This window comes from Morone saxatilis, unplaced genomic scaffold (genome assembly GCF_004916995.1).
Source record: "Morone saxatilis isolate NCDOM2014 unplaced genomic scaffold, NCSU_SB_2.0 Contig7, whole genome shotgun sequence".
Classification (NCBI taxonomy): Eukaryota; Metazoa; Chordata; class Actinopteri; family Moronidae; genus Morone; species Morone saxatilis.
The window spans coordinates 16192867-16218132 of NW_023340246.1; the positions used below are offsets into that span (position 1 = coordinate 16192867).

Below are 25266 nucleotides of genomic sequence, written 5' to 3' on the forward strand. Positions count from 1 at the left end.
TGAGTCAAACAGGCAACACTCATACAGAGAGTGGAAATATTTCAGTGTGCAGCTGTTAGCTAGCTTAGATGAACAGTAGGATATTGAATTTCTTCAGAAGTGTCCCTTTTCAAATTGCATTTTAGTCATTTTAAACTGACCATCTGATTAAGATGCAGAACACAGATATAACAGGGGATAACACATTTTTCCTTCAAATATGCCAATTGTGTATGTGTGTCAAGATCAAGAACGGTTATTCCAGGAACTGTCTTCATGTCTATGTGGTTTATGGTGTGACAACATTGTGTGCTACATTTAATCCTGTTTATGCAAACAAGATCTTCTATGACGTATTTCAAGCTTAAATTGAATTTATTTGAAATGGCTGCTTCACACCACACAAGCACCAACATTACCTCATGTCCTCTGTGCTGCGTCCTTGACTTCCGAACACAACACAGGTATGCCTAAAGAAGGGGTGGGCGACTGTCAGAAAATGAAGATGTATTTGTCTGATCCGGACATAGCTGGGTGACAGGCAGGGCACCCCCCTGGAGAAAGCCTCACGCCCCGGGGCAAGAGAGTGACACACACACACACACACACACCCACACACATACACACACACACAAACACTCTCCAAGGAGGAGTCATGGGGCAAAGGGGAGGAGGGGAAGGGATCAAGAGAGGAAAGGAAGTGTATCTCTCGCTCTTTCTCTTTCTCTCTCTCTCTCTAAAAACACACCTTCCCTCCTCCCATGCAAGAAGCAAGAGAAAAAGTCACACGCTCGAGTGTTCAGTCGCGCAGTAAGACACACACAGGTACACAGGATACTGAGGTTTGGTGAGAGAGGACAAGAGACAGAGAACAGCCACTGGTTGCTCATAGACACTCAAGGTTTCAAGGAGGGCACTGACAGCCTGCTCTATGTGTGGCTCCTCTCAAGGCTTTACAGTAAGTGTGCAACATCCTTATTAATACTAATATGTAATAGAAGATATAAGATAGAACAATTTTATTTCCCACCAGAGTGGAAATGTGTCTTTTAGACCAAGAATTTGAGTTTTTTTTACTTATTCATTAATTTGTTTTTTGCATTACAACACTGCCCTGGAAACACAATTTGAAAGTAAAGTAAAGACTGCTTTCTAGACTCAACATGTTACATGTTATCCTGCGAGCCACAGCTGTGTGCCTTTGACTCATCTTGATTTTCAGAATATATTTTATGCTGTGTCACTTGCTGCGATGGTTTCGGAGTGAGCTGTCACACTTGTGACAGTCATTCCGAGTCAGCTGTGGTGACACACTTCAGAGAAAAATAGAATGAAACGTCGTCCATAAATCTCATCTCGCTGCACTTTTATTTGCATTCCTTTTTTTCTCCCTGAGAAAAAGGGGATGATAGTCCGTTTTTTGTTTCAATGTAATTGTGCAGGATTTAGGAATTTAATGCCATACAATCTTTGAACACAATTTTTAGTTAAGTAAAGGTTTTGAGTTGAGTTTGTTCTCAGGACTTCAGGAGGAAACATAAGTCACATGAGTGCCTAACAAATATTACCAACCACAGACTTTATCTATCACAATCTCAGACGTAAACTGATGAGCCTGAAAAAGGAAGTTCTTAAAGGGTTTGTTGCAGTATTGTCTTTTAATCACAAGTCTTATATCTTCTTCTCTTTCACTCTTCACTGTTTCACCATTTTATCCTATCAGCCAGGGTACTCAGCCTTTGTTAAGGCTGAGGTACCTGAAGACAATCTTCCTGAGAAGGGAGGGATGGACAGTAGCAAACAGACAGAAAGAAAGACAGTTTGGCTGAGAGCCAAGTCCCAGTCAGTTCAGAGGAAGTCTGGTCGATTCACTGGGAATGTGGATTTCCTTGTGAAAGTGTTCCTGCTCCGGGACTGACGTGCACTGGAACCTCCCTTATAGCCTAGGGGTTGTGATATGGAGAGTCACAGGATGTATGGGACAGTGGGGGCAATGGGGCAGCAAGCACAAAGGTTCCCCTTTGAAGTTTGTTTGTCCGGTAGTAGCAGTCGTTGGGAAAGTTAGATTCTCTGCCACTTTTCCTCCTTCTTAACATCCCCAACTTGCCGCGGCCTCCTCTGTGCCACTCGCACTCTGGAGTCTAATTTTAGCTCCATTCAAAACTTCCCTTGATACTTCAGCTATTGTTTGTATTGTCTTTGTTTTTTCCCTTAAATTGTGACACAAAAGGAAGAGGTAAAAAGTAGTCAACAATTAGAATTACAGAAATATGATGGACATTTAATAACATGTTTCCCCACTTCATATCCCTATCTCTTCTGTAGGCCTCCTCCTCTCAGTGCACCACAGCCATGTTAACCTCAGAAAGGCCACCGCAAAGCTCAGGGATCATCACAGCAGCCATGCCAGAGACACAGGATGTAGACATGACATCATGGAGCGAGGCAGACTTTGAGAAGTGCACTTATATCGTGAAGGACCAGCCTCTGGAGGAAGAGTTCAAAAACAACTGCAGGTCACAAGCTGAGAGATCCTTACCCAGGAACCTGGCTCTGAAACGCTGCCACAACTCCACAGAGGTACGCAGCAAAGCAGACCTTCCTTGTTTGCGTGTTATTCAAATTGTCTAAGAAAGTGGAGTTTTAAGGAGTCCTTACCTATTTTAAGAACCAAAGCAGGAAAATAATGCAGAAAAAAAGCAAACCCCAATATGTCCAAGTGATATGTAAGCATATATGCTGTGGTTGTTTATGTTTTGTGTAACCACCGGCTCTTTGCATCACTCCAACATCCTTCCATCGACTCATCCATCCTCAGGCGGGAAGTACTTGACATGTTGTTGTCTAATTTCAGCCTTTCCTCTCTGCTACGTATGTGTTGAGGCAAGGAGAAAGGCAAGCCCTTCAGCACACAGCCTGAGGTCTCTATGATTAGTATTCCCAACCCTTTTGTCCCAGGACACAATTACACCGTAAAGCAGAGCACCAGCACTGGGACCCACCTTACAGACAACACCATAAACAATCTTCCAGATTAAGTGTGTGGTAGTTACAGTGATTTTAAGGGCTAGGAAATTGCTGGTAGTGAGGTAGATACACGATAAAAGATTAACGCAGTGCATTATTCATGAATAGGAAAACCTTTGGTTTCCTCATGCAAGATTCGGGTTGAGCCTCTGCAAATGAAAGATGGCAGTCGAGTGAGATCAGTAGCCCGGGCGTCTGCAGCAAAATACCTGTACTGCCACTTTGACCTTCTAATAAGGTCTGTCTGGAGTCTGGTTGACACCAAAGGGAAGGATACGTTACAGTAATCTGTGACACAGGGGCACCTCAAATGGGGTTCAAACAAAGCCAATGAAAGCAGGGGTAAAACTAGCTGGATAAACTGGAGATAAACTCTATGGCTAAGCATGCAGCGGTTGATCCACAACATACACCATGCTACTACTCCTCCAAGATGAAAGAGAGAGTACAATTCCATTGCTTTAGGGGATTTGAACACGAAGCTCATGGTGCAGTTGACTGGCCGGGGTGTGCCCATGACACCTTATACTCTCTTTCACACCCTGGAGGCTTGAGACAGAGGGGTGAGTTTCGCACCTGGAGGTAGCAGAACAAGAGTAGTGGTGAAATTTTAATATGGTAGAGAAACTAAAGATAACTTGGGCTATTGGTTTATGAAATATTCAGCATGTGAAAGAACAAACACATTCTGTCACAGCCTAGCAAAATTTTCTCTGTGGAAAATTTGTTATGACAGCCAATATATAGTAATAACATCTAATTACTTGGTTGTTTATTTAAATTGTTTATTTATCTTTATGTGGATAGTAATTCTCAGGACAATTTTCCAGTGAATTGACATGATCCTCTTGCTAATCACCAAGAAACAAGCAGGGGGTGGAGCATCAGATAAGGACTGTATTCCCAAGAATCTCATCCCTCTAATTATGTTTTTCAACTCTGAGTGCATCCGGCTGCTTGCCCAGGCCTCCAATTTGTGAGCTGCTCTGTTGTTTGATGATTTCATGTCCTCCTTGTTGAACAGGTGCTTGGGGTGACCAGCAAGGAGCTGATTCCTAAGGGGACACGTTTTGGCCCTCTGGTGGGGGAAAGCTACACCAATGAAACGTTGCCGAAAGATGCGGACAGGAAGTACTTCTGGAGGGTAAGAAGTGGGCTCCATGTGTGTCTCTGGATTTGTCTGCCTGCATGTGAAATTTATATGTGTATGTTTTAAAACCGTTTACATCCTGTATCTCCATCTGGAGGCATTGCTGTGGCTGTGGCTGTGGCTGTGGCGTGGCACGAGTTAGCAGTTGTGGTTAATGCCTGACATCCTGTGAAAGTATGACTCTAGATCAGATGGGTTTAAATGTGCATGCCATGCACTGTTTGCCAGTTCTCTGCATGGCTGTCTGAGGTCACACACACAGCTGTTTGGTTTCAGTGACGCAGCGGTTCCCTCTCTCTCCGCTTCTCTCGGCAGTGGTATCACTGCCAGTAAATACACCATACACATGTCCGCACTTCTCCAGACTCACAAACTCTCACACTGACTAATCAAGGAAGTGGCTTTAAGCCTGAGAACTGTTGTGTTACAAATCAGCAGCATCAGGACATCTTCCATTACACACAAGCGGCGTGTAATTCTACAGTTTAGAGTCAGCAACCTTGAGATCATGCAACCCCAACTGAAACTTGCAACAGCCAAAACACAGACAATCTATTAACATTACAGCCATGACTCAGGCGACAGCACAGCTTCAAAGAAGAGGCTGCATAAAGAGCGGTTGAGGAATAACTGTTTAAATGAGCTCAATTTAAATAGCCTTTAAAAAGGTCATCAGATGCAGTAATGATTCCACCACAAAGTCAATAGGGGAGAGTATTAGTAGGCGAGATAGTATAATTAATACTACAATCCAGTCATACAGTGAAATTCTTGTTTAGTGTTTCGCAACCTCGAATTGACTTGTGTGCCACAAACAGAGGCGGCACCGATGTCAGCTGAAAGAACATACAGTATTTACCATAAAGGCATCAGGAAACCTGTGAGATCATAGTTTCAGATTTAGAACACGGCACAATACTGATTTGTCATCATCAACTGACTTATATCTCTCGCCCTGTTATCTCACACTGTAGGTCTTCTTGGATGGGCATCTACACCACATCCTGGATGGTTTGAATGAGGAGCGGAGCAACTGGATGCGTTACGTCAACCCAGCCTGTGCTGTGAAGGAGCAGAACCTGGTCGCGTGCCAGCACGGTTTGAACATCTACTTCTACACCATAAAACCACTTCAGCCGGGCCAGGAGCTTCTGGTGTGGTACTGCCCTGAATTTGCCCAGCGCTGTAACTACCCCCCACTGGGCCAACTGGCTATTGACAGTATTGGTAAGTGTGTGAGTAGTTGTAGTGTTCATTTAGGAATAGCACAACAAGTTTTTCTGGACACCGTAAGTTAACAGGAACTATTCTTGTACCCGCACTTTCAGACACATCTTTTGTGTACTGTCATTGTAGCTCCAAATCAAAGCGCCGGCCGACTGACACACTCTTTGTATGGGTGTTTAAGAAGTTCCTCAGTCACACCCATGGCCTTTTTGTTAAAGCAGAACACAAAGGAGCAGAGTAGAGTCCTGAAAGCGGAGAGGCTCTGTCTCAAGATATAGCCATAGTAACTGAGTAAGATAAGACCAATTTCAGGACTTTAGGCAATATTTCGGTTTCCCTTTATTTTTTTTTTTACCCCCACATAGAAACACAGCTGGCACCTCTTTGATTCAGCTTTCATTCACAAACACAAAGAGTGCACATGCTTGCAAAGAGACCACATGCACGCACCAAAATACTCTTTTACACACACGCTCACACACAAGAGGCTGCCTGAGGTGCTGACAGCATTCTGGCACGACTCACCTTATTTATTTGGCTCTTAAGGAGGAAGAGAGGTAGGAAGCGCTCCAGTGACTACTTGAACTTCCTGACAAGGCGACCCGCTGACAGATTGATATCTCACTGAGTGTCGGCTGTTTGTTTGCTGAGAGCTGGCCTCTCGTGAGGGGGGGGAGGGAGCACAGGGGAGCACACAGTAGATAAGAGTTGTTCTGTGTTTGTGTGGGTTGATGTTATTTGTGTCCAAGAGTAGGTGAAATGTACATGCATACTTCTGTATTTTGTCTTCCTCTGTTTGTCAGCTCGGGTCCTCTGTCTACTCTGGAGTAAGTCAGTTAAGCAGAGTCTCTCCTCGTGACTTACTGGGTATAAAGTTGAAGGATTTGCTCAGATTAAATCCAGATTTGGATCCAGAGTTAATAAATGTGACCTTTGTGTAGAATTTAGTGGAAATTAAATACTATTTATATGTCAGTTTGTCACTGGTAGCCTATATTTTCCACTCTGTCAAGCATCTGGAGTTCATTTCAGATAAAAAATTAGGTTCTTATCCTGTGTATCCTGCCCTGCCTGTGGTGAAAAGTACTTTCCAACACTCATATTGCGACATACTGTACCAACTAACTCCATGCTATCTGTATCCTGATCAGACACCTATTGTTTCACATCTGGTGTCCCCTTTCATAGCGAGCCAGTGCAAGTCTGGGAGACGAAACACAGATCTTCTTATCTTTAAAGCATTTAAATCACAGGTTGGACTGAAAGTAAAGATGCCTGGGGCTCTCAACAAGGAACTCTACTATACACTATGTCTAAAAATAATTTCACCTGTTTCTGATGTCACTTCTCTATTGTTTATTTGTCCCACAGAACAGAATCAAGCTCAGGAGAAGACAGCAGGGAAAAGAGGACACAGTGTCTCTGAAATCCTCAGAGACGAGCCTTCCAAATCCCTGACTACCTGCCCCAAACGTCTGGACAGTCCTTTGTCTCAGACCAACCTCTCAGCGTTTTTTCCCTTGTGTCCCCGTGTTGTCTACCCAATCCAGCCCCACTCAGAATCTATCCACGGCCATAGATATGCAACTCTACCATCTCTGCCATCCTGTAGCCCTCCAGCTGCCAAAAGGCCAGCTCTAAGCAGCCCTGTCCCCTCTAGTTTGCACTTCACCTTTCAGCACAGTCAAGGCCCTGCTATAGCCAAACCTTACCAAGAGCCTTCTGTGCCTTATCGAGTTCCTCCTGCTCTGAAGCATGCTCCCTATCTACTGCCTCACTACTCACTCGGCCTTAACAGCATTCTACCTCATTCATACCCATACTACAGCGATCGACTGAAGCCTAACTTAACACTTTCTTCTCATTTACTGCCTTTCGACGGCTATGCACACTTCCTCCATCCTCTGGCCAACGGACACAAAGACTTGACCCTTGCACTATCCAACACCAAACAAGACCTCATTCTGTCACCAACCAGTGAGCACAAAGGCAACAAGGACCTCGTATCCAAAAGGACAAACTACCTCAGGACCTCCTCAGATGATTTTAGAGATTTCAAACACTCTCCTCCCAGCAATGCCAACGCAGACCGCACTATACCTGCCGCATCCAGTACCTCACCCGTGGTCACCTCACTTCGCAGAGCACTGCCCTCTCTTGCAAGTGGAGGACGCTCACCACCAGTGGGCATGGGCGCCTTTTCAGACTGCCTTCCTTCCAAACCCACCTCCGCCACTCAGAACAATACTGAGGATGCCATGGACCTCAGGAAGATGAAACAAGGCGGGCAGATTATTGGCTACAAGACTCTGTCTTACCCTCTCACCAGACAGAATGGAAAAATCCGGTATGACTGCAATATTTGCGGAAAGGTCTTTGGGCAGCTGTCCAACCTCAAGGTTAGTCTTCTTTATCATATTTGTAGAGGAGATGGGGGAAAATGGCAGATCAAAAGCTAAATACAGTGAATGTAAACTGACTTGTACACCACTTAAAAGTGGCTAGAGAATATAAAATGTACCAGCCACCATGGTTTCTTGAGTTGACGGTCTAAATAAATGTAATAATCTCTGACATGCTGTCCTCAGGTCCATCTGCGAGTGCACAGCGGAGAGCGTCCCTTCAAGTGTCAGACCTGCACTAAGAACTTCACTCAGCTGGCCCACCTGCAGAAACACTACCTTGTTCACACAGGAGAGAAGCCTCATGAATGCAAGGTATGGCTACAGTGATTAAAGAAATAGTTTGATTTATACCACTCTCATGTCTGTAACATATATATGTTGTTGAACGCAGCAGTCAGTTAGCTTTGCTTAGCATAAAGACTGGAAAAATTGGTAAACAGCTTCCCTGGCACTGTCCAAAATATCATATGTCTATCTTGTTTGTTCAGTAATTGGGACTACAACAAAAAAAAAAGATTTAAAAACATTTTCTCCTTGGCTCTGTTTTGACACAGGTGTGCCATAAGCGGTTCAGTAGCACTAGTAACTTGAAGACCCACCAGCGGCTACACTCAGGTGAGAGGCCTTACCAATGCAAGCTCTGCCCAGCCCGCTTTACACAATTCGTACACCTCAAGCTCCACAAGCGCCTCCACACTGGAGAACGACCTCACAGGTGTCCCCGCTGCCCCTGTGCTTATCTCCACTACTGTAGCCTTCAGGTACATCTCCAAGGCTTCTGCCCTCTCTCCCCCTCTGCCTCCCAAAGACACTCACCAGAGGAGCTACATCGAGTCAACTCAGAGATCGAGAGGTTTGATATGAGTGAGGCGGCAGAGCAGCTCGAGGCCATGGCTGCAGAGGCAGAGATGGACAAGGGGAATGTTATTGACCTAATAAAGAAGATGGAGACTCAGACTTCTGGCCACCAGGATGGTGCCAGAGAGGGGACAGAGCTGAGCATCTACAAAGCAAAGGAGTGTTCTGCTGTTCCGCTGCATCGTGGCAGCCCTCTACCTCTGCATCCAACCAGCATCAAGCTGGAGTCTGGCTGCATATCAGAGCCCTAAGACAGCCCTGCTAATCCAGCCATATAATCCTTACAGGTCAACTCAGCAGCTGTCTGTTACTGCCCTATTTGAAGTAAAGCCTTATCTCAATCATGGATTGCCTAGCCTATACTCTACAGTAGCATGTGAAGAATCAAAACTTTACCAGCATGGCCTGGGACCAGTGACTTGATTGATTTAACATATACATCTTTGTTAATTTATTCTGTTGCTAATATTAATCTAAAATGTTTAGAAACAGAGATTTGTGATATTTTTGTTGTATATTTGTTTTTGTATCTCTGGGACATCTTCATGAACAACTAAAACATGTGATTATACATAAACAAAGTTTGTCTTTATTTGTGGTTTAACTGTGTGAGACTGTTTGCGTTTGTCCTAGTGACAATTACTGTACAGACATGACTAAGTAGTGCAAGTTGGCTAAGTGTTAAGATGATAACACAGAAGAAGAAACCTCAGTTGTTTGTGTGTAACGTGCAGTATAAACTGATGTGGGGAGTTGGTGACGTAGATAAACATCCTGTTATGAGTCTTGGAATATTTACCACCAGTAAGTGCGAACTTTTCAGCGTGGAAAAAACACTCAACAAAATAATCTTCTCTGTCACCAAGGTCCTGCTACTAATTTTATACATGCACTTTCATATTTTAGTTCCAGTATTAATCAGCTTTATATCAGACAGACTATAAACACACAAAAAAATGACTGTACAGCGTATTCCAAAATATCAAAACACAGGTGTTAGATTATGACACATCTCTTAACCAAAACACAAGCTGACTAGAATAAACATTTACCAACATGTACTGCTGATACTGCATTGCTAGATACAAAGAATGAACTTTAGCCTCACATCCCACTGTGGCATGAGGCCAGACATGCTCTGTAACTTTTTGTGCAGCAGCGTTCTGTCATCCTCAGGTTACATCTTAAAAAGGGTGTCAGGTGGCGCATTGTTCAAAGTGGCCATCAAATGATTAGACTACTTACAGCATACAGAGCATGAATCTTTAATGCTGATGACACCCTCCTGATATGGTCACAACCGTTGCCCTCCAGCTGCTCTGGAGCTGATCCCCAGCCTATGGAAGAAATGGGAGAAGAATGCCCCATCAGGAATCAATAAAATTATATTATTTATCTGTTACCGTGGTGCTGAATAATTCTTGCAACACAGACACCCTGCAGATCCCTGTGCTGACCTTGACTTGTAGCTATGGGAAGAAAAAATTCCAAACAGATCAATCCCATCTATTATTAGGAAACGGGTAAGATGCACCTCCAGCAAAACATTAGGGCAATTATGATTTGTTGTTCAGAGGTGGAGAGGAGGTGAGCTGTGTACAGTAACAGCTACGGTGGCCGGTCGGTAAACTGATGCCCCTTTAAAACCGCCCAGTGACGTCATATATTTTTGACAGGGGGAGCAGGCAGCGGGAGAAGGAGAAGAAGAAGAAGGAGAAGGAGAAGGGGTAGCGGATATGCCCAGGGGTGGAGGATGCCCAGGATAATGTCCCCGGGTTTTTCGCTCTCCCACCTGTCCGTATCATGATAAACGCTGTCGGGGCGGTCGCCCGCAGGATGCCGTCCGCGGCCCGGCGGAGCGGATGCTGGATAGCGTGGTGCCAGGCGGCGCTGCTCGGCGCGTCGGCGCTGGTTATCGTGGCCGAACGGACCGCTCGTAAGTGGGCATAGAATTCCCCTCCGCTAGCGGGCTGTTATTTACCCTTAAGCTGGTGCGAGCTGAGAGAAAATGTATGGAAAACAAAAGGGGCAAGGGGAGTGTTGCATTTGTGTGGAGTATTTGTCGCTGGCGTGAATGAATGAATGAATGAAAGCACGCTGTTGCTCAGCCATGATGCTTTCCCAGCGGTAGGTTCAGGAGCACAATTAAAACGGTGATTGCTGTGGCTCTGCCGTTACTGCTGAATAGGCAAACCGAGCTACTTTCTTTTCTTTTCATTTAACATTGGCAATGGTCAGCCCAGCTAGGTTGGCCAAACTGGGGCCCCCTAGGACCACCAGGGGTCATACAGCAGGGGTCACAGAGCCGACAAATCATTACATCTAATAGTTAAACTCAGAAAAAGGCTGTCCTTGATACCTATGGGAATCACCTTTTGGATTTCTTTTGCAAAAACACATATTATTACACAGGTTATTACTATAATATTATATGTTTTTATTATTAATACCAGTGTATTTGAATGAATGCACATCTGGAGTCTATTAAAAACACTGTGCAGCACTCTCAGGGGTGATGATTCCCTGACTAAGCAGATCAATGGGGCAAGGGCAGGACACAAGAGAGACAAGGTGACTGCATGTGTACAAAGTGTGACTTTGTCTTCAGCAGGTATACCATTCCCAGAAGATAAAAATACTGTGCTGCTGCATGGACTGCACACTGGAGTCACAGAATAAAAAACAATGAAGCATTAGTTAAAATGACCAATATAGTAGGAAGCACTGTCTGTCCCCTGACAAGTCATTATTTAAGTCATTATTTTCACAGTGCAAGAAGTCGTCTGTAACTAAAGAGAAATAATTGCAGGCTGTGTTAAAACCAGGAGTCAGGCTGTGGTCTGCTCTTGGTAGAGCTTGTATCATCTCTTTAGAACAGCTTCCTCTTAAGCTTCCTTTAACACACGGTGCTCTTTAATTTCTCAAGGACTCAGTTGGCCTCTGCAGCTCTCAACAAATCCTCACACACACGCTGGATTTCATGTGTTGTGTCTTCCTTTTAAAACGGCATGACAAGGCTATATATAAATCAGACTGTGCTTAATGATATGAATTCTCTACTGAAAACAAACCCACTAGACATAGAAACACAACATACTTAAACTAGTGTATCTGCTGTTTGTGTGTGTGTGTGTGTATTAGTGTTCTACTGTATAGGGTTTTACCTTTGGAATGAGGAGACGCAGTGGGCGGGCCTCACTCTCGGCCTCTTTCTACCGGGGACGGCAGTTCAACTGCTCAGTATGAAATGGTACTATGATGACGGGGATGACAGGCGATGCTACCTCTCTGTCATACACATACTGCACTTGGGCATCTTCAAAAGGTAAGAACTCCAGATATTACATTACAAAAGATTGCGTCATTTGCAATTATAGAAAGTTCTATTCATATCTGTCTGTCATTGAAACCTTCACCAGGAGGTTACTGTGTATCACATCTCTGGTATCTGTGTCTGTCTCCCTCTTCTGGCAGGTTATGGGACTGCATGAGATCTGTGTTGCGCAGGCAGGACTCGGTGGCTGAGCTTGGAGCTGCTGTCATGCAGCAGGCAGATGTTGCTGCCCTTTGGCTGCTAGAAGCCCTCGTCCTCACGCTGCCACAGAGCCTGCTGCAGGCATATGTTGTGGTTTCCACGGATGTGGGCATCATGTCCCCAGGTACACTGATCTTAGCTTGAATTATCGGCTCTACACCATGTTTGTGGCGTGTCAGCTGAAGTCTGAATAAGAGATAATGCTAATATACTTACTTTTTCTTTTTACCTTTAGTGGCCTATTGCTGTGGTCTGTGTGTGCTGTCTATTTCCTGGGCCCTGGTGCTGTACAGCAGAGCCTGCTGTCTGATACGACCGGGCCACCTGGCCATGCCTCCGGCAGCCCTGTTGTGCCAGCTGGTGTGGAGGGCTGGCATGCTGGCTGCAAGGGTGACTTGCCTCATGTTCTTTGCCAGGGTCTTCAACTGGTGGGTCTGTGGAGTAGCAGGTGAGCAGCAAGCTCTGTGGGCACTTTGTTTTTGTAGCTGACACTTAAGTGTGACACCTTTTGAAAGGAAGACAAAGGGTGCAATGAAATAATAAATGATTCCAGTATAGTAACATAATACACAAATGCAAACAGAGCTCAATGACTAACCCAGGTGGAGATTCTTATGTTCCTTATGACTCATACTTTATAAATAATACCAATCATCAGATAGATTTTTATTCATTTGAACTTAAGTTAATGAGTGATGTAATTATTCTTGCAGTGATGCAGCATGTCCTCTTAATCTAGTTTTTTCACTTGCTTCTCTGCATCAGTGTGATACATTGCATATGGATCCCCTATTGTGCTTCTATCTCCTGATCTATTTTTACATTGACCTCCAGGTTTCCACTGGCTCACAGCCTCCTTCTGGCTGGTATCACAGCAACCAGACATCTGCACCGGCCCCTGGTGTTGGCGTGCCTTTAATGGCATCATGGGGCTGGTCCACATCTTCCTCTTCCTCAACGTCAAAGACGGACCCTCGCGCTTCCGCATGGCCAGTTTTTATGCAGTAAGACTTCTGATAAAATTGCCGTTTCTCATCTTTGTTTTCACTGTGGTTGATTCTGGTGATGTTTTCAATATGCTGTTTTGTATTCCATGTACACCACTGCCTCATCGACTTACACACAGGGCACCTGCACACACACACAGATATACACACAGGCAGATAGTTTGCATTGTCATCCTCACCTCTGCGTCCTCAGCTTACAGTAAAGCTATCTGCAGATGACTGATGGTGTGACCTTCTCTCCTCTTTCAGTTCATGTTTGTAGAGAACGCCACTCTGCTTCTGGCCGCCTCTGACTTCCTTAGCGAAGCATCATGGGACAGCATGACCCTTCCCACCACTGTGCTGTGTAGCTTTCTCCTCGGTGAGTCACTCTCTATCTGCACTCTCTTTTTTTGTTTTTGGAGCAGAGTTTGTCTCAGATGTTTTGATGTTCGGTGCTTATAATTAGACTAGTGTCAATGTCTAACAGTTTCTGTGGTGTCTGAGTAATAAAAGCCCAATGGTGATTCAAATGGGTTAAAAGTAATTCTAAGTAGGACAACACTGCTGTCTGTTTTACTGTACTATATATATGTGTGCTACTTGTTAAACAATAACAAGTAGCACAAGTAACAAACATTAGGGATGTAGTGCAAATGTAACATCCTAACAAATATCTTAGATGTCTATATGCATATATATGTACACACACACACACACACACACACACACACACAGTAAATAAAAAGTGAGCTGTTGGATAGCAAAGGGTAGGATCATAGTGAGAAGGTCAAATGCTGGTTCCTCTTATGTAGTTACTGTACTTGCCTGTGAAGGTCTATCTCCAACAGCAGAATTTAATTTATGCAAAACCGGGGTGGATGCAGTGTGATTTGGACTATACTGTATATAGAATAGCAGTTTCTCTTTAAAATAGTAGACTTTTCTGACTTTTCATTGTAGTGTAGTATTGTACTGTATTGTAGGTCCATATTATATATACTATAAGGTTGTAGTGATTAATTAAAATTAAGATCAGACCCTAAACAAGACTAATCTAAATAACATATATCCTCTGATGCCTTTATAAACTAACTATATAACCCAAAGTATTCTTCAGTTGATCATTGCCAGTGAATTGTAGAAGAAATGTTTCCTGTAACAAGAATACAAAAATACACAACACATACTAAAATCTACTTGTTCCTGTTCTCTGCTTCCCAGGCGCTACCTCTCTTGTCCTATACTACCGGTTCCTCCACCCCAAGTCCACAGAGATCTCCCAGGGTGTGAACCACAACCACATGGGTAGCACATGCATAGAACAAGGGGAGTCCTCTTTCTCTCTCAGGGACAAAAGCCTGCCAGCTCCCTCCATTCAAAATCATGGCAGCTTTTCCCTCTCAGGTGTCGCTGGTTCTCTGCTGGAGCACCCAGGAACTTGTGGAATCCAGCCTAACAGCTCCTGCCCTTGCTACCACCACCACTGGCTCCTAATCCGACTGGCTCTGAAAACGGGAGACCTGAGCAAGATCAACAGAGCGTATGGGGCCGGCGGAGCAGCAGCCATACTGGACATGGAGGAGTACAACCAGGAGTTTAAGAGCAACGAGGGCATGACCATCACCGCAGGAGGCAGCTGCGAAGGTGTCTCCACCTCTGAGTCTCAGGGGAAAGGCCTCGCACCACTCTCGGACTGCAAAGACGAGTTCCAGAGTGTAAGCGAGCCCACGTCGACGGAACAACCTGAAGAAGAGGACGACAGTCTGGAGATGGAGAGTCCACTGGAGTCACCCGCATCAGATTTCAAACGCAGCTCACCCGAGGGCAAGTCTGTGTTTGGTGACAGTCCAGAGCCATACTTCTGCCCTACCGAGTCAAGTTCAACCTTATATTTCAGCGCCGATCCTCAGTCTCCCAGCAGTGGCAGTAACCCCCGTTTGGACCGGGACATTGGGGGTCTGGAACACGGGGTGCGCCTCAACTCAATCCCCAGTGATCCTGCACTTCACAGAGATATACGTGGGCTCATGGGCCGGGTCGGGCCACGTTGTACTTCCACTCCTAAATTGGACTCTGGAGTGCTGGACTCCCCATCTAGTGTCCCCCATCTCACAGGTCCCAGGAGGCAGCTTATAATGTCCCGAAGAGATGAAGATGACAACTTCTAGCTTTCTCGAGACAGAATCAGGGAAAGAGCTACAGCAACTTATCCAAACCAGCTTTTTTGAAAGGCTGCTTTTTCCATCTTCTCAGTGCTTTAGGATGAGCAGGCTGGCAGAAATTTCACCTCTATATGTCTATATATTTAGCACACTGTGGAGCATAGTATATGCAACAGTTTTGGGATAATGCTAAGCTAGCCTGTGCTTTTCTCAAACCATAAGCTATTTTCTAAAAGCAGTGGCAAATGCTTGACACACAGAGGTGAAACCTTTTAGCAGTGTTTTCATCAGACACGGAGGAGATCATTAAAGAGCTAATTAGTTACAAAGGCGGTGTACGGAGCTCAGACACACCTTCTACCTGACATAAACATATTTTCAATTCTTTTGGCAGCAATTAACTTAAGCCTCAAGAATCATACTGTGCAAAAAAGTGAATACTGGTTCTGCCAGATTGTAATTACATATTAAAGACGCAGCCATGAGTTATATCAAAAACATAAGAAATATGCAGCTGTTTTATGGTCTCGGACAACTGATCATCTCTACATTACATACTGAAACTGCTGTTATTCATTCTAATAATTGCCAGCAGGTATGAGAATAGAGAAATGAGTCCCCGATCTAAAGGGGGAAGGAGTGTGGGACCTCAAAATTGTAACGATCTCAGCATAAGCCAGGGCTTTGTTGGCTTCTTAAAAAGCACAAGTATCTTCTGTATCATACGTCTATTGCTGTGATTTTTTGTTATTCCCATAAAAAAAGAAAATCCCTGATCCCCTCAGAGAATAATATACTGTATTTTTTGTATAATCATGTCAACAGGCATTGCTTTGAGCAGGGCTAGTGTGTCAGCCTGGCAAAACTCTGTTTGATGTTTTAACTTTATTTACATGTTGACCATGTAATTGCTAAAAATGTTTTTGGAATTTACATTATGTTGGAGGGGGAAAAAAATAATGTCTCAGGCACTAACTTTAAAAAGCTTTCCCATGTCTATTGTGTAACAAACTGAACAAAATATGCTTATGAGGGACTTGTAGTGACTTTTTTATGTGCTCTGCTATTTCTAGAGGACATTTTTTCTCATTACTGTTCTGTAAAAGGAATGAAATCCACAAACATAGCAGTAAAACGATGCTGGGTCTTCCATTGCACCCAGGTGACTGCCTATATGAAATTTTGAACTGTGAAGTGCAAAGCCACTGGTGGCTTTAAATAAGCAATAAATAGCCTACATATTGGCGTGACTGGAATACAAGTGTTTGTAATTATTTAATCAATGTTCTTATATTTATAAATTCAAAATAAGTGGGGTTTTTTTACATTTAAAACGTGCAGTACTCTGTGATCCCTCAGGTCGAAATGCTCTCTTGTCATGTCAGACTGAGCTTATTGTACAAATGGACTGAAAGAAGGTATTTATGGCACTCGCCCTTTAAGAAGTCGCGCATGCGCAAGCCAGTGAGAAAGTTAACTCCTGAACTTCGTAGTCAGAAAAATTCAGATTTATAAAATACCAGGGAAAACACCATTGAGTTGACATGGCATTCCGCCGGAGGAACAAGAGTTACCCTTTCTTCAGCCAGGAATTCTTAATTCAAAACCATGCCGACATCGTCTTCAGTTTGGTGATTTTCATTTTGATTGGATTGATGTTTGAGGTGAGATGAACTCAGATTCTCGTTTTCTTCCCCCTCGTCTCTTCTCAGCTGTTTTTAAGATGGCAAAGCCTGCTTGCACACTCAAAGATGTAACTCGGTCGCCAATTTGAATCTCGTTCGGCCGAAATGATCTTTAGCTCTGCAGGGAAATGTTTGTTTTGCCTGCATGTGAGCCTTGTATCAGTTGTGATCCGTTTCGCGGATATGGTGGCTGCTTGCTGCTGGGTTTTTTTTTTTACCCAAAAAAAAAAAGTTTTTAGTGAACAATGAATGTTTTACTGTTCGCAAAGTAGCAACGTATAGTTTTAAACGGAGCCAGAAAGTTACAGTTGACAACAGCAAGGGTGTAAACTGTAACTTTCTACGCGTATCGCTACTTTATATGTAAAGTTTTTGGTGTCTTGCTGTGCATACTTTTAATTCCAAGAGGAATTCCTCAAACCGGAATACAACTGAGAACTCATAAGTTGGCACACACGTTATGTAGCCACTCAAAACCGACTTATTTATTTATTTCCTAAAGTTCACATTTTACCCTTCATGACAATGTCTTGTTCCAGTTTCCAGGCCACTTCAACATTTTGATTCCAAGATTTGTTAGTTACCACAAAGAGTCCAGGTGAGACAGGAAGTAAAGCGATTTTGGCATTCAAAATAAAAGCTTTTGAGTGTGTTTCCAGCACGCCAACGTCGCTGGGGGGGTTTATTTTGAAAAACGCAAACGGAAGAGGTTTGACTTTACGTCGCTAGCTTGGCAGTGGAAGTTAACTGCCACGTCTCAATCTTTGAGCCGCTGCTGCTGCTGCTGGCTGAGGCTCAGCTGTACTAAACACTGTTTGTGACCTGGAGGGACTTCACCACAGACTCGCAGTGACTGAATTAATTAGGTGTCTCATTAGCTAATAGTGTCTCCTACGGGCACACAAACAGGACTCCCGGGCCGCCGCTCAAGCATTTAGCAAAGTTTCAATCCGGAACCCTGCTTGTGATCACACAGCTGGCCGAGTTAAAAAAACAAAGCACAATAAGTAGGGGATTTCCTTCATATTTCTCGATTCTGAGAAAAGCGAGAACAGTGCTATTGTCTTGACTTTTTACATTTTTACCGTTGACAGGCCACCTGTGGCCTCGGCGCGCAAGGAATGACTGGTGACATGACTGGTGACTTGTTGCACTGTGGTGCCCAAACTGGGGCCACGGGACCAACGGGGTCCTTCAGGGGACTCAGTGAGGAAGATCATCAATATATCTACTAAGATTGTATTGCTTGAGACAAAATTGTTAAAAATCTCATCAAGTTCCCACTCAGATGAGTTGATTAAGACATTTCTGCCATCTTTGTAGTGTTAAAACCATCAGTTACTATTGAATATGTTTGGGTTTTGGACTGGCCGAGAGAAACAAGCAATTTAAAAACAGCTAATTGAGCTCTGGGAAATTACAATGGGCATTTCCCTCTGTGTTCTGATGTTATAGAGACTAAAATATGAATCAGTTATCTGCAATTCACAGATTAATCAGTCATCTGCTGCAGCCTTACATATTTATGTCTTATGCGATAGTTACTCAAATGAAACAATCTGAAATCTAAAAAATAATCACCATTTAATTGAACTAATTCATAGATGTACACAAACTGTGACGAGGGGTTGCAGCTACAGTAGATATTGCTTCCTTTATAAAGCAGCCACAAGCAAAAACAAAAAGGTCAGGGGAAACACTAGTCTGATGTATGTCTCTATTGGGGATGCTTGACATAAAATAATTTGGGACGCTCTGTTAGGTCAATACAAGCCTTGTCACGCCAGACACATTTTTCAACAGCACTGCTTGAGGAATTCCGCTTCCAGCAGGCAATTATGATGCCACGGGGGCGTATTGACTGACGGTATAATAAACAACATTATATATTCTGAGAAGCTAGGATTCGCTATCCCCCTACACACACACACACACACACCTCTGTCACAAACCTCTTGAGGTTACATTCAGACAGGTTCTCTGAAATGTGTTGCTAATCACCATCTTGTCTAATTTTCAGGCAACAGCCAAGACGGCCATACTGTTCATTCAGCCTCAATACAATGTCACCACACTATCACCAGGTACGCAGCGCAGTTGAGGAATTCTTATTAACTGCTGATTTGAATTTGCTGTCTCTGCCCCACAGTTCATACATTTCACAGTTTCACTTCTGCTGCTGCTGTTCCTGTAAATTGCATCATTACATTACTGTCATTGAACTGTGAATACAATGCTCCAGGATGTTTAACACACCTCCTGATTGTCCTGTGTGTGCTTAGAGGGAGAGGTGACGTTTTACCATTACGGATGGAAGGACTGCGCCACCATCCTCTTCTATTTTTTCATCGCCATTATCCTCCATGCAGTGGTGCAGGAGTATCTTCTGGATGTAAGTACCCAGACACTGTGGCACAGTGAATCAGTCACTGTAATTTTACTCTAGGTCTGACAGTGAGAGACCCTGGCATTTTGTAGCTGCTTAGTCAGCAGCATGTACTGTACTGAAAGGACAAACAAGGAAACAGATATTACAAATAGCTCCCTGGTCACCAAGAAGAGGCAGCACAGCAATGAGGAAATACTAAAATGAGAGTAATGCTTTATTTTTGTACTAATTGTAGGGAAAATATGAATTTCCTTGAAAGAACTGTTCCGCTTGAACCCAAGTAAATATTCATTCATTATTAATGTATAATTGTAAACTTTGTAAGTCCACATTTGTTGAATTGTGCACAAATTAGTAGTGTGAAAACTTCAACAATGGATCTAAGTTCTCTATGATTAGTATCAAATAACCTATTGGAGATTAATTCAAAAATTATAGACTCATACATTTAAGTGTTACCAAAATGAGGTATCAGTATTAATATTAATATTTTTAAGTGCATTTGATATTCCATCAATAATAAGGAAAGTTAATGAAATTATTTGTCCTTAAAAAAATCACAAAATGTGATATTTTTAGAGCAGGATACCATTTGATACCATTAACTAAGAGATTAAAGCATTAAAGCCACTTTTTAGATAATTGCAAAAATGTAAACTTGATTGTTACAGGGGCCACGCGGAGGTCAATGAGTGTCATGAAGATACATACTGATGGTGTTAGCATCCAGCTGCTTAAAAGGGCATTTTAACATGAGCAGTTTGAAACATACCACATAGAAATAAAAAAAGAGCAGCACACTGACTGTTTTTCATACTGACAACAGGCTGACAACTGACATTGCTTGTTTTCTTAGGATAGAGTTGTGGAGCCAGGAAGAGAGAGTGGCATTTAATCCATCTGAAAGTATGAGCCCTTGTGTCATTGTTTAGAAATAGGCCAGAGAGGAGGAATGGTGTTTTATTTTAGCACCGTCACCACAGTTTACAAAGTGTCTTGAAAGGAATACTTCTTCAGAAGAGGGTTTTCATCAGCAGCCATAAATAGTATCTGCTGTCTTTTCTCGTCCTAGTTATTTGTATTACAGTGACACTTCTTTGTGCATGACAATGACAAGAGTCAACATGCCACCCATTATGACTGGGATCCAGCTGCATTCACATGATCTGTTGTATTGTTCACGTTGCAGAAAGTGAACCGGCGTCTCCACCTCTCCAAGAGCAAGAATACCAAGTTTAATGAGTCGGGTCAACTGTGTGTGTTTCACTTGGTGTCAAGTGTGTGGAGTTTTTACATTCTCATAACAGTAAGTAGGATTTTATAAAACTTACAGTATTCAGTGACTATGTCCTACTTCAGGAAATTCCACATGTATTCTTAAAACTTATCATGCACTAATAAACAACAGTATAAAGTGTTCTTTTGTCGGATTTCTCCACCCAGGAGGGATATCTCTTGCATCCCAGCAGCCTTTGGGAGAACTATCCCCATGTACACCTCAGGTATGACTGACGTCAGTGACATATTTACGTAAAAGGTATCCATATATCTGAGTACTGGGGTTGCTACTGAAGTTTTTATTCATTAAAAGAAAAACCTCAAAACTTCCCACAGCCCAACCAATAGTCAAAACAGATCCAGTTTACTATCATAGATATCTATGAAACCAGGAAATATTCACATTTCAGAACCAGTTTTAGCAGTTCTAGCTTAACGCATCTGCATCCTTTCTGTATTTTAGTCACAGTATTAATGGTATCAGAACTACATTTCGACACAGGGCCCTTTGTAAAAATGCAGGAGCAGTCTTAAGACCCTTACCAGCTCAGTTTATATTGTACTTTAGTGGTGTATATTTCAGAACAAGTATGAAATTAATCAAAAACCACAAATTATTTCCCACACCATGAATCTAGAGACTCTGGTGCCACCAGTTGCTTGTTTTGGTCGGTCGGTAATCCAGCTTTGAGCCAAAATGTTAACATGCACACTAACCAGCTGTGTTAATTATAAAGTTTATAGTCTGATTACGATCCAGCTTTGGCAGCCACCTGATTTCAGAAACATTCACGTGTATGGGGAAACATGGGTTCATTTTTTTAGGTGATTAAAAAATAACAAATTTAACACAATAAACACAGATGGATTTTTGCTGGATTACTCAGCTGGGTCTACACTTTTGCTGTATTATCCCCCCCCCCACCTGGCCAATCTCCAGCTGTCCTATCCAATAAAGGCATAAAGACGGAAAAGTATATTTAAAAAAACGGAAAAAACCCAAAACCTGTATCGTAAAGGTTGTTTTAATTTTTTGCATAGTCAAATAAATCAAACCAGGAATGTATCACTATGGCAGCGGTGTAAATTGGCCGACTATCTCTCTCTCTCTGTATTTCTGCTCCAGGTTTCAGGTGAAGTTTTTCTACCTCACTCAGCTGGCCTACTGGCTTCATGCCTTGCCAGAGCTCTACTTCCAGAAAGTACGCAAGGTCAGTAAGGAGGCCCTGGGAATTGGAGGAGTACTGGAGTGTGACTTGATAAGCTGTGTGTATTTGTGTGTCAGCTTCTGTAGGCTCTGCATGTATGTGCATCAGACAAAGAGTGAGAAAGAACAAAAGAACTCCAGCAGGCAGATGTATAAACAATGTGTACACACAAAAACCATGCGTACACATTTTCCAACACATAAACTGGTACTGTGTACACACAGTTTAAGAAAGTTATGTGTGAAATGATGAGGTGGACTTCAAATATAAGATCTAACCTTTATAGTAAAACATTGTTGGTTTTGACTCTTTAGACTTATTTTTCAGTGTAAACACCTTACAATTGTTACTCAGAGATGCATTTATTACATGCTGAAACACAGTCAGTTAAATTGCACTCTTTCTAATGTGCCGTCCACAGTGGTGGAGCAGGGACAAGTATTAGATTAGATTCTGCATCCATTTATGGATAATTAATAATAATAGCTTGGGCATGTGAGTCTGTTTCCAACAATGATTGAGATTTATAAAAACACAGATCAGGTTACATGTGTGCTTTTATTAGCTGGTTGACGAACAAGAATATACATATTTCTCTTTATGCATACAGAGTGTTATGCATCCGGCACCTTGAGTTGACAGTAATGGTACCTTTGCAAATAATGGCTGTTTGTTTTTCAGGAGGAGATTTCTCGTCAGCTCCAGTACATCTGCCTGTATCTGCTTCACATCTCTGCAGCCTATTTGTTAAAGTAAGCATCCAGCAGAGGGACCTTTTTGAAAACCTGCGATTTCAAAGGCTTGTCAAGGAATAGCGAGAAAATACTTGAGAGAGAAAAAAATAATGAAACTCCCTGAAATCTAAGTTTGCAACTCCTTGAATCAGTTTGTGGCCCTGAAATGTTTTTCTCTGCAGCAGCAGATTTTTCTGCACTATTCAACTTCATTGCTACTGATTATATAAAGTACTTTAGATGCTTAGATGTAGTTATGATCTAGAAATACTGTATATGGTTCTCATAGGACCCTATATGGATGTTCCCCACTGGCTTATTTTCTTTTGTTGCCTAATCTATCACCCGCTTCTCGTCTTTCTTGTGCAGTATGACTCGCGTGGGTCTGGTACTCCTCTTTCTCCAGTATGTGTCAGAACTGGGTCTCCACATCGCCAGACTCTTTTACTTCACTGATGAGAACCATCAGAAAATGTGAGTAACCTAAATGGGTTTAATGGTTTTGACATTTGTCATTCATCTCGGCATCTCAGCTCTTTTTTATTGACCACATATTCACTGTGTCTTATGTTTCAGGTTTGACATGTGGGCAGTCAGCTTTGTGTTTACACGGATGGTCACTCTGACCTTGATGTTCCTGGCTGTTGGGTTTGGTTTGGCTCGTGCTGAGAACCAGGGGCTGGACTGGGAGATGGGCAACTTCAACACTGTACTGATAAGGTAATGACCTATGCCCAACATCGGTGGATAAAGATTAATGTTCTGGCACTGCAATTACTTTTTACAGCTGTTTTAACAACTGTAAAGTCGAAAAATACACTTGGCGGCCATAAAAAAAAAAAAAAAGTTGACTTTTTAATGTTTTATTGTTTTATAACATAAAGTAGCCAGGAATTTTGACACTGATTGACAGAAAATGACTCTTTAATTTCAAAGTAAAAACACATCTACTAATTGGTTAAATGGGATGCGGGGTGGGCTCGGGGTCAACTTACTAGAAAATTTAATGTGTACAGGAGGGGTCAAGTGAAAAAGCAGCATTCAGAGTAAGTTGTACAGTAGTTGTAACAACTTAAAGAAACATTGCATGCAATAGTCCACCTTTTACCTTCCTTCCCCCTCTCTCCGTCACTCTTTCTTGCAAACACACATGTCCTGGAAATGTGGACTTTCTACACAGTGCAGCCAAACACTAGGCTAAAAAAGACAGTATGGACTTACAAATGTAGGCAACAGTTACAATTCAGTGTTCAGATGTGAAGGATGCAATGTGGAGTTTAATTGCCAATATAAATATGATATATTATAATAAACCCAATGCCGCCCATGTATGTCACAGTTACATTAGTTACATATACTTCATACACTCACACACCAGGGCCAAAAAGTAATTTTATTAGTTCGGCATTCATTGTCAGGTTCATTTTCCAAAACACACAGTTACACTAATCTTCTTGCCTCTGGGCCCCTTCAGGATGACTGTTTTACTGCTGGTATGTTTGACCCAATCTTGGCTACTCTGGAAGTTCATCCGCTTCCAGCTGAGGCGCTGGAGGGAGTTCAGACACGAACAAGCTGTTCGCAAGAAGGCTGCCACAAAACAAGCCTTACGGCCACTGAAGAGAGACTCGCGTGAGTATTATACACGCTCAAACAACACATTTTCAGGGAATGTGACTTGATTCCTTACTTAAAACGAGTTCCCTGCTTCCTTGATTGTCTCGGCATCCTGACTTATCATCTCTGTCTCTCCTGCTAGTTGGTCACCATGAAAACGGAGTTCTTAAAGCTGAGAACGGAGCCTCTCCTCGGACCAAAAAACTCAAATCCCCATAAGGCAAAACACTGACTGGCCTGAACAGTGGCCTTAGCCCTGGCTAAGGTTTCTCATCAGCACAACAAGGAAGCTGGCGGCCACTGGCCACCAAGCTTCTTGTTGAGTATGTCCTGAGATGTTACAGAGACTCAGTCACTACAGACTTAGGCTTGAATGCTGGAAAATGAAATCCAAGGAAATCCCTCGAGCCCGACAGACATTTACTCATCATATCAGTATTTTTTTATACACCCACGCAGCCTGCTATCCCACCCTAAGGAGCACCATTGTATGCAGAAAGATTAAAATGTAAAGTGAACGCACACGTTACTGTGTGTGTTGAATGAATGTTGATGCATATCCTCATACATAAGTACTGTATTGGTTGTAGTGTTGTCTGATGTTGCAGCTGTTTTCAGCTCTTCCCATTGAGCCGGCTTCGCTTGTTTTCTTGTCTGGTCCATTGGAACAGAAAAATGTGTGAGCTTACTGTATGCTGGCCTTAACATAATCCCTTTACTGTGTCAAAGAAGGGATTTTGGCCAATAGAGTGGTCACGTGGGCTCCCCCCCCAATGATTTATGTCTGTTTAAAATCCTACATTTGTCACTGGTCACTTAACAGATAAGCATCAAGTATGTATGTTGGATATTACTGCATGCCATTCCATGTTTTTTTTTTCTTTTAATTGTTTTGTTAATTACTTTATTAAATAATGCAATTTTCTGAAATAAGGTGTGGACTTTTTTCTGCATTTTCTCCATTTTCATTTAATACCCTTTCGTCAACAAAGGCATGCAGAATTACATAATTATTTTTTTTTA

General features: G+C 42.8%; 3 protein-coding genes across 3 annotated transcripts; all 3 read left to right on the forward strand.

Annotated features, from left to right (window-relative positions):
* Window positions 1-797: 797 nt before the first annotated feature.
* Window positions 798-9191, forward strand: prdm1c (PR domain containing 1c, with ZNF domain). Its single transcript, XM_035678258.1, has 7 exons — window positions 798-937; window positions 2305-2559; window positions 4031-4150; window positions 5131-5383; window positions 6755-7782; window positions 7972-8100; window positions 8343-9191. The coding sequence occupies exons 1-7, from the start codon at window positions 911-913 to the stop codon at window positions 8895-8897; spliced, it is 2367 nt and encodes a 788-aa protein (XP_035534151.1). The 5' UTR covers window positions 798-910; the 3' UTR covers window positions 8898-9191.
* A 1137-nt stretch (window positions 9192-10328) lies between these two features.
* On the forward strand, window positions 10329-16532 carry xkr5a (XK related 5a). The gene is made up of 7 exons (XM_035678263.1): window positions 10329-10582; window positions 11788-11971; window positions 12121-12305; window positions 12417-12629; window positions 13016-13185; window positions 13438-13549; window positions 14392-16532. Exons 1-7 carry the CDS (start codon window positions 10450-10452, stop codon window positions 15336-15338), a joined length of 1944 nt encoding a protein of 647 aa, XP_035534156.1. The 5' UTR covers window positions 10329-10449; the 3' UTR covers window positions 15339-16532.
* Window positions 16533-16791: 259 nt separating this feature from the next.
* On the forward strand, window positions 16792-25195 carry tram2 (translocation associated membrane protein 2). The gene is made up of 11 exons (XM_035679345.1): window positions 16792-16996; window positions 19038-19101; window positions 19300-19409; window positions 20596-20712; window positions 20850-20908; window positions 21811-21895; window positions 22574-22644; window positions 22996-23100; window positions 23203-23346; window positions 24101-24258; window positions 24386-25195. Exons 1-11 carry the CDS (start codon window positions 16877-16879, stop codon window positions 24460-24462), a joined length of 1110 nt encoding a protein of 369 aa, XP_035535238.1. The 5' UTR covers window positions 16792-16876; the 3' UTR covers window positions 24463-25195.
* The last annotated feature ends 71 nt before the right edge of the window (window positions 25196-25266 follow it).

Excerpts from the sequence above, each read along its gene's own strand:
- prdm1c (XM_035678258.1), top strand. The coding sequence starts at position 911 with ATGTGTGGCTCCTCTCAAGGCTTTACA. Across the intron at positions 2,560-4,030 it reads GCTGCCACAACTCCACAGAG|GTGCTTGGGGTGACCAGCAA; the intron begins GTACGCAGCAAA and ends CTTGTTGAACAG. Across the intron at positions 5,384-6,754 it reads ACTGGCTATTGACAGTATTG|AACAGAATCAAGCTCAGGAG; the intron begins GTAAGTGTGTGA and ends TTTGTCCCACAG.
- xkr5a (XM_035678263.1), top strand. The coding sequence starts at position 10,450 with ATGATAAACGCTGTCGGGGCGGTCGCCCGCAGGATGCCGTCCGCGGCC. Across the intron at positions 11,972-12,120 it reads CACTTGGGCATCTTCAAAAG|GTTATGGGACTGCATGAGAT; the intron begins GTAAGAACTCCA and ends CTCTTCTGGCAG. Across the intron at positions 13,186-13,437 it reads GCATGGCCAGTTTTTATGCA|TTCATGTTTGTAGAGAACGC; the intron begins GTAAGACTTCTG and ends CTCCTCTTTCAG.
- tram2 (XM_035679345.1), top strand. The coding sequence starts at position 16,877 with ATGGCATTCCGCCGGAGGAACAAGAGTTACCCTTTCTTCAGCCAGGAA. Across the intron at positions 16,997-19,037 it reads TGATTGGATTGATGTTTGAG|GCAACAGCCAAGACGGCCAT; the intron begins GTGAGATGAACT and ends TCTAATTTTCAG. Across the intron at positions 23,347-24,100 it reads TTCAACACTGTACTGATAAG|GATGACTGTTTTACTGCTGG; the intron begins GTAATGACCTAT and ends GGGCCCCTTCAG.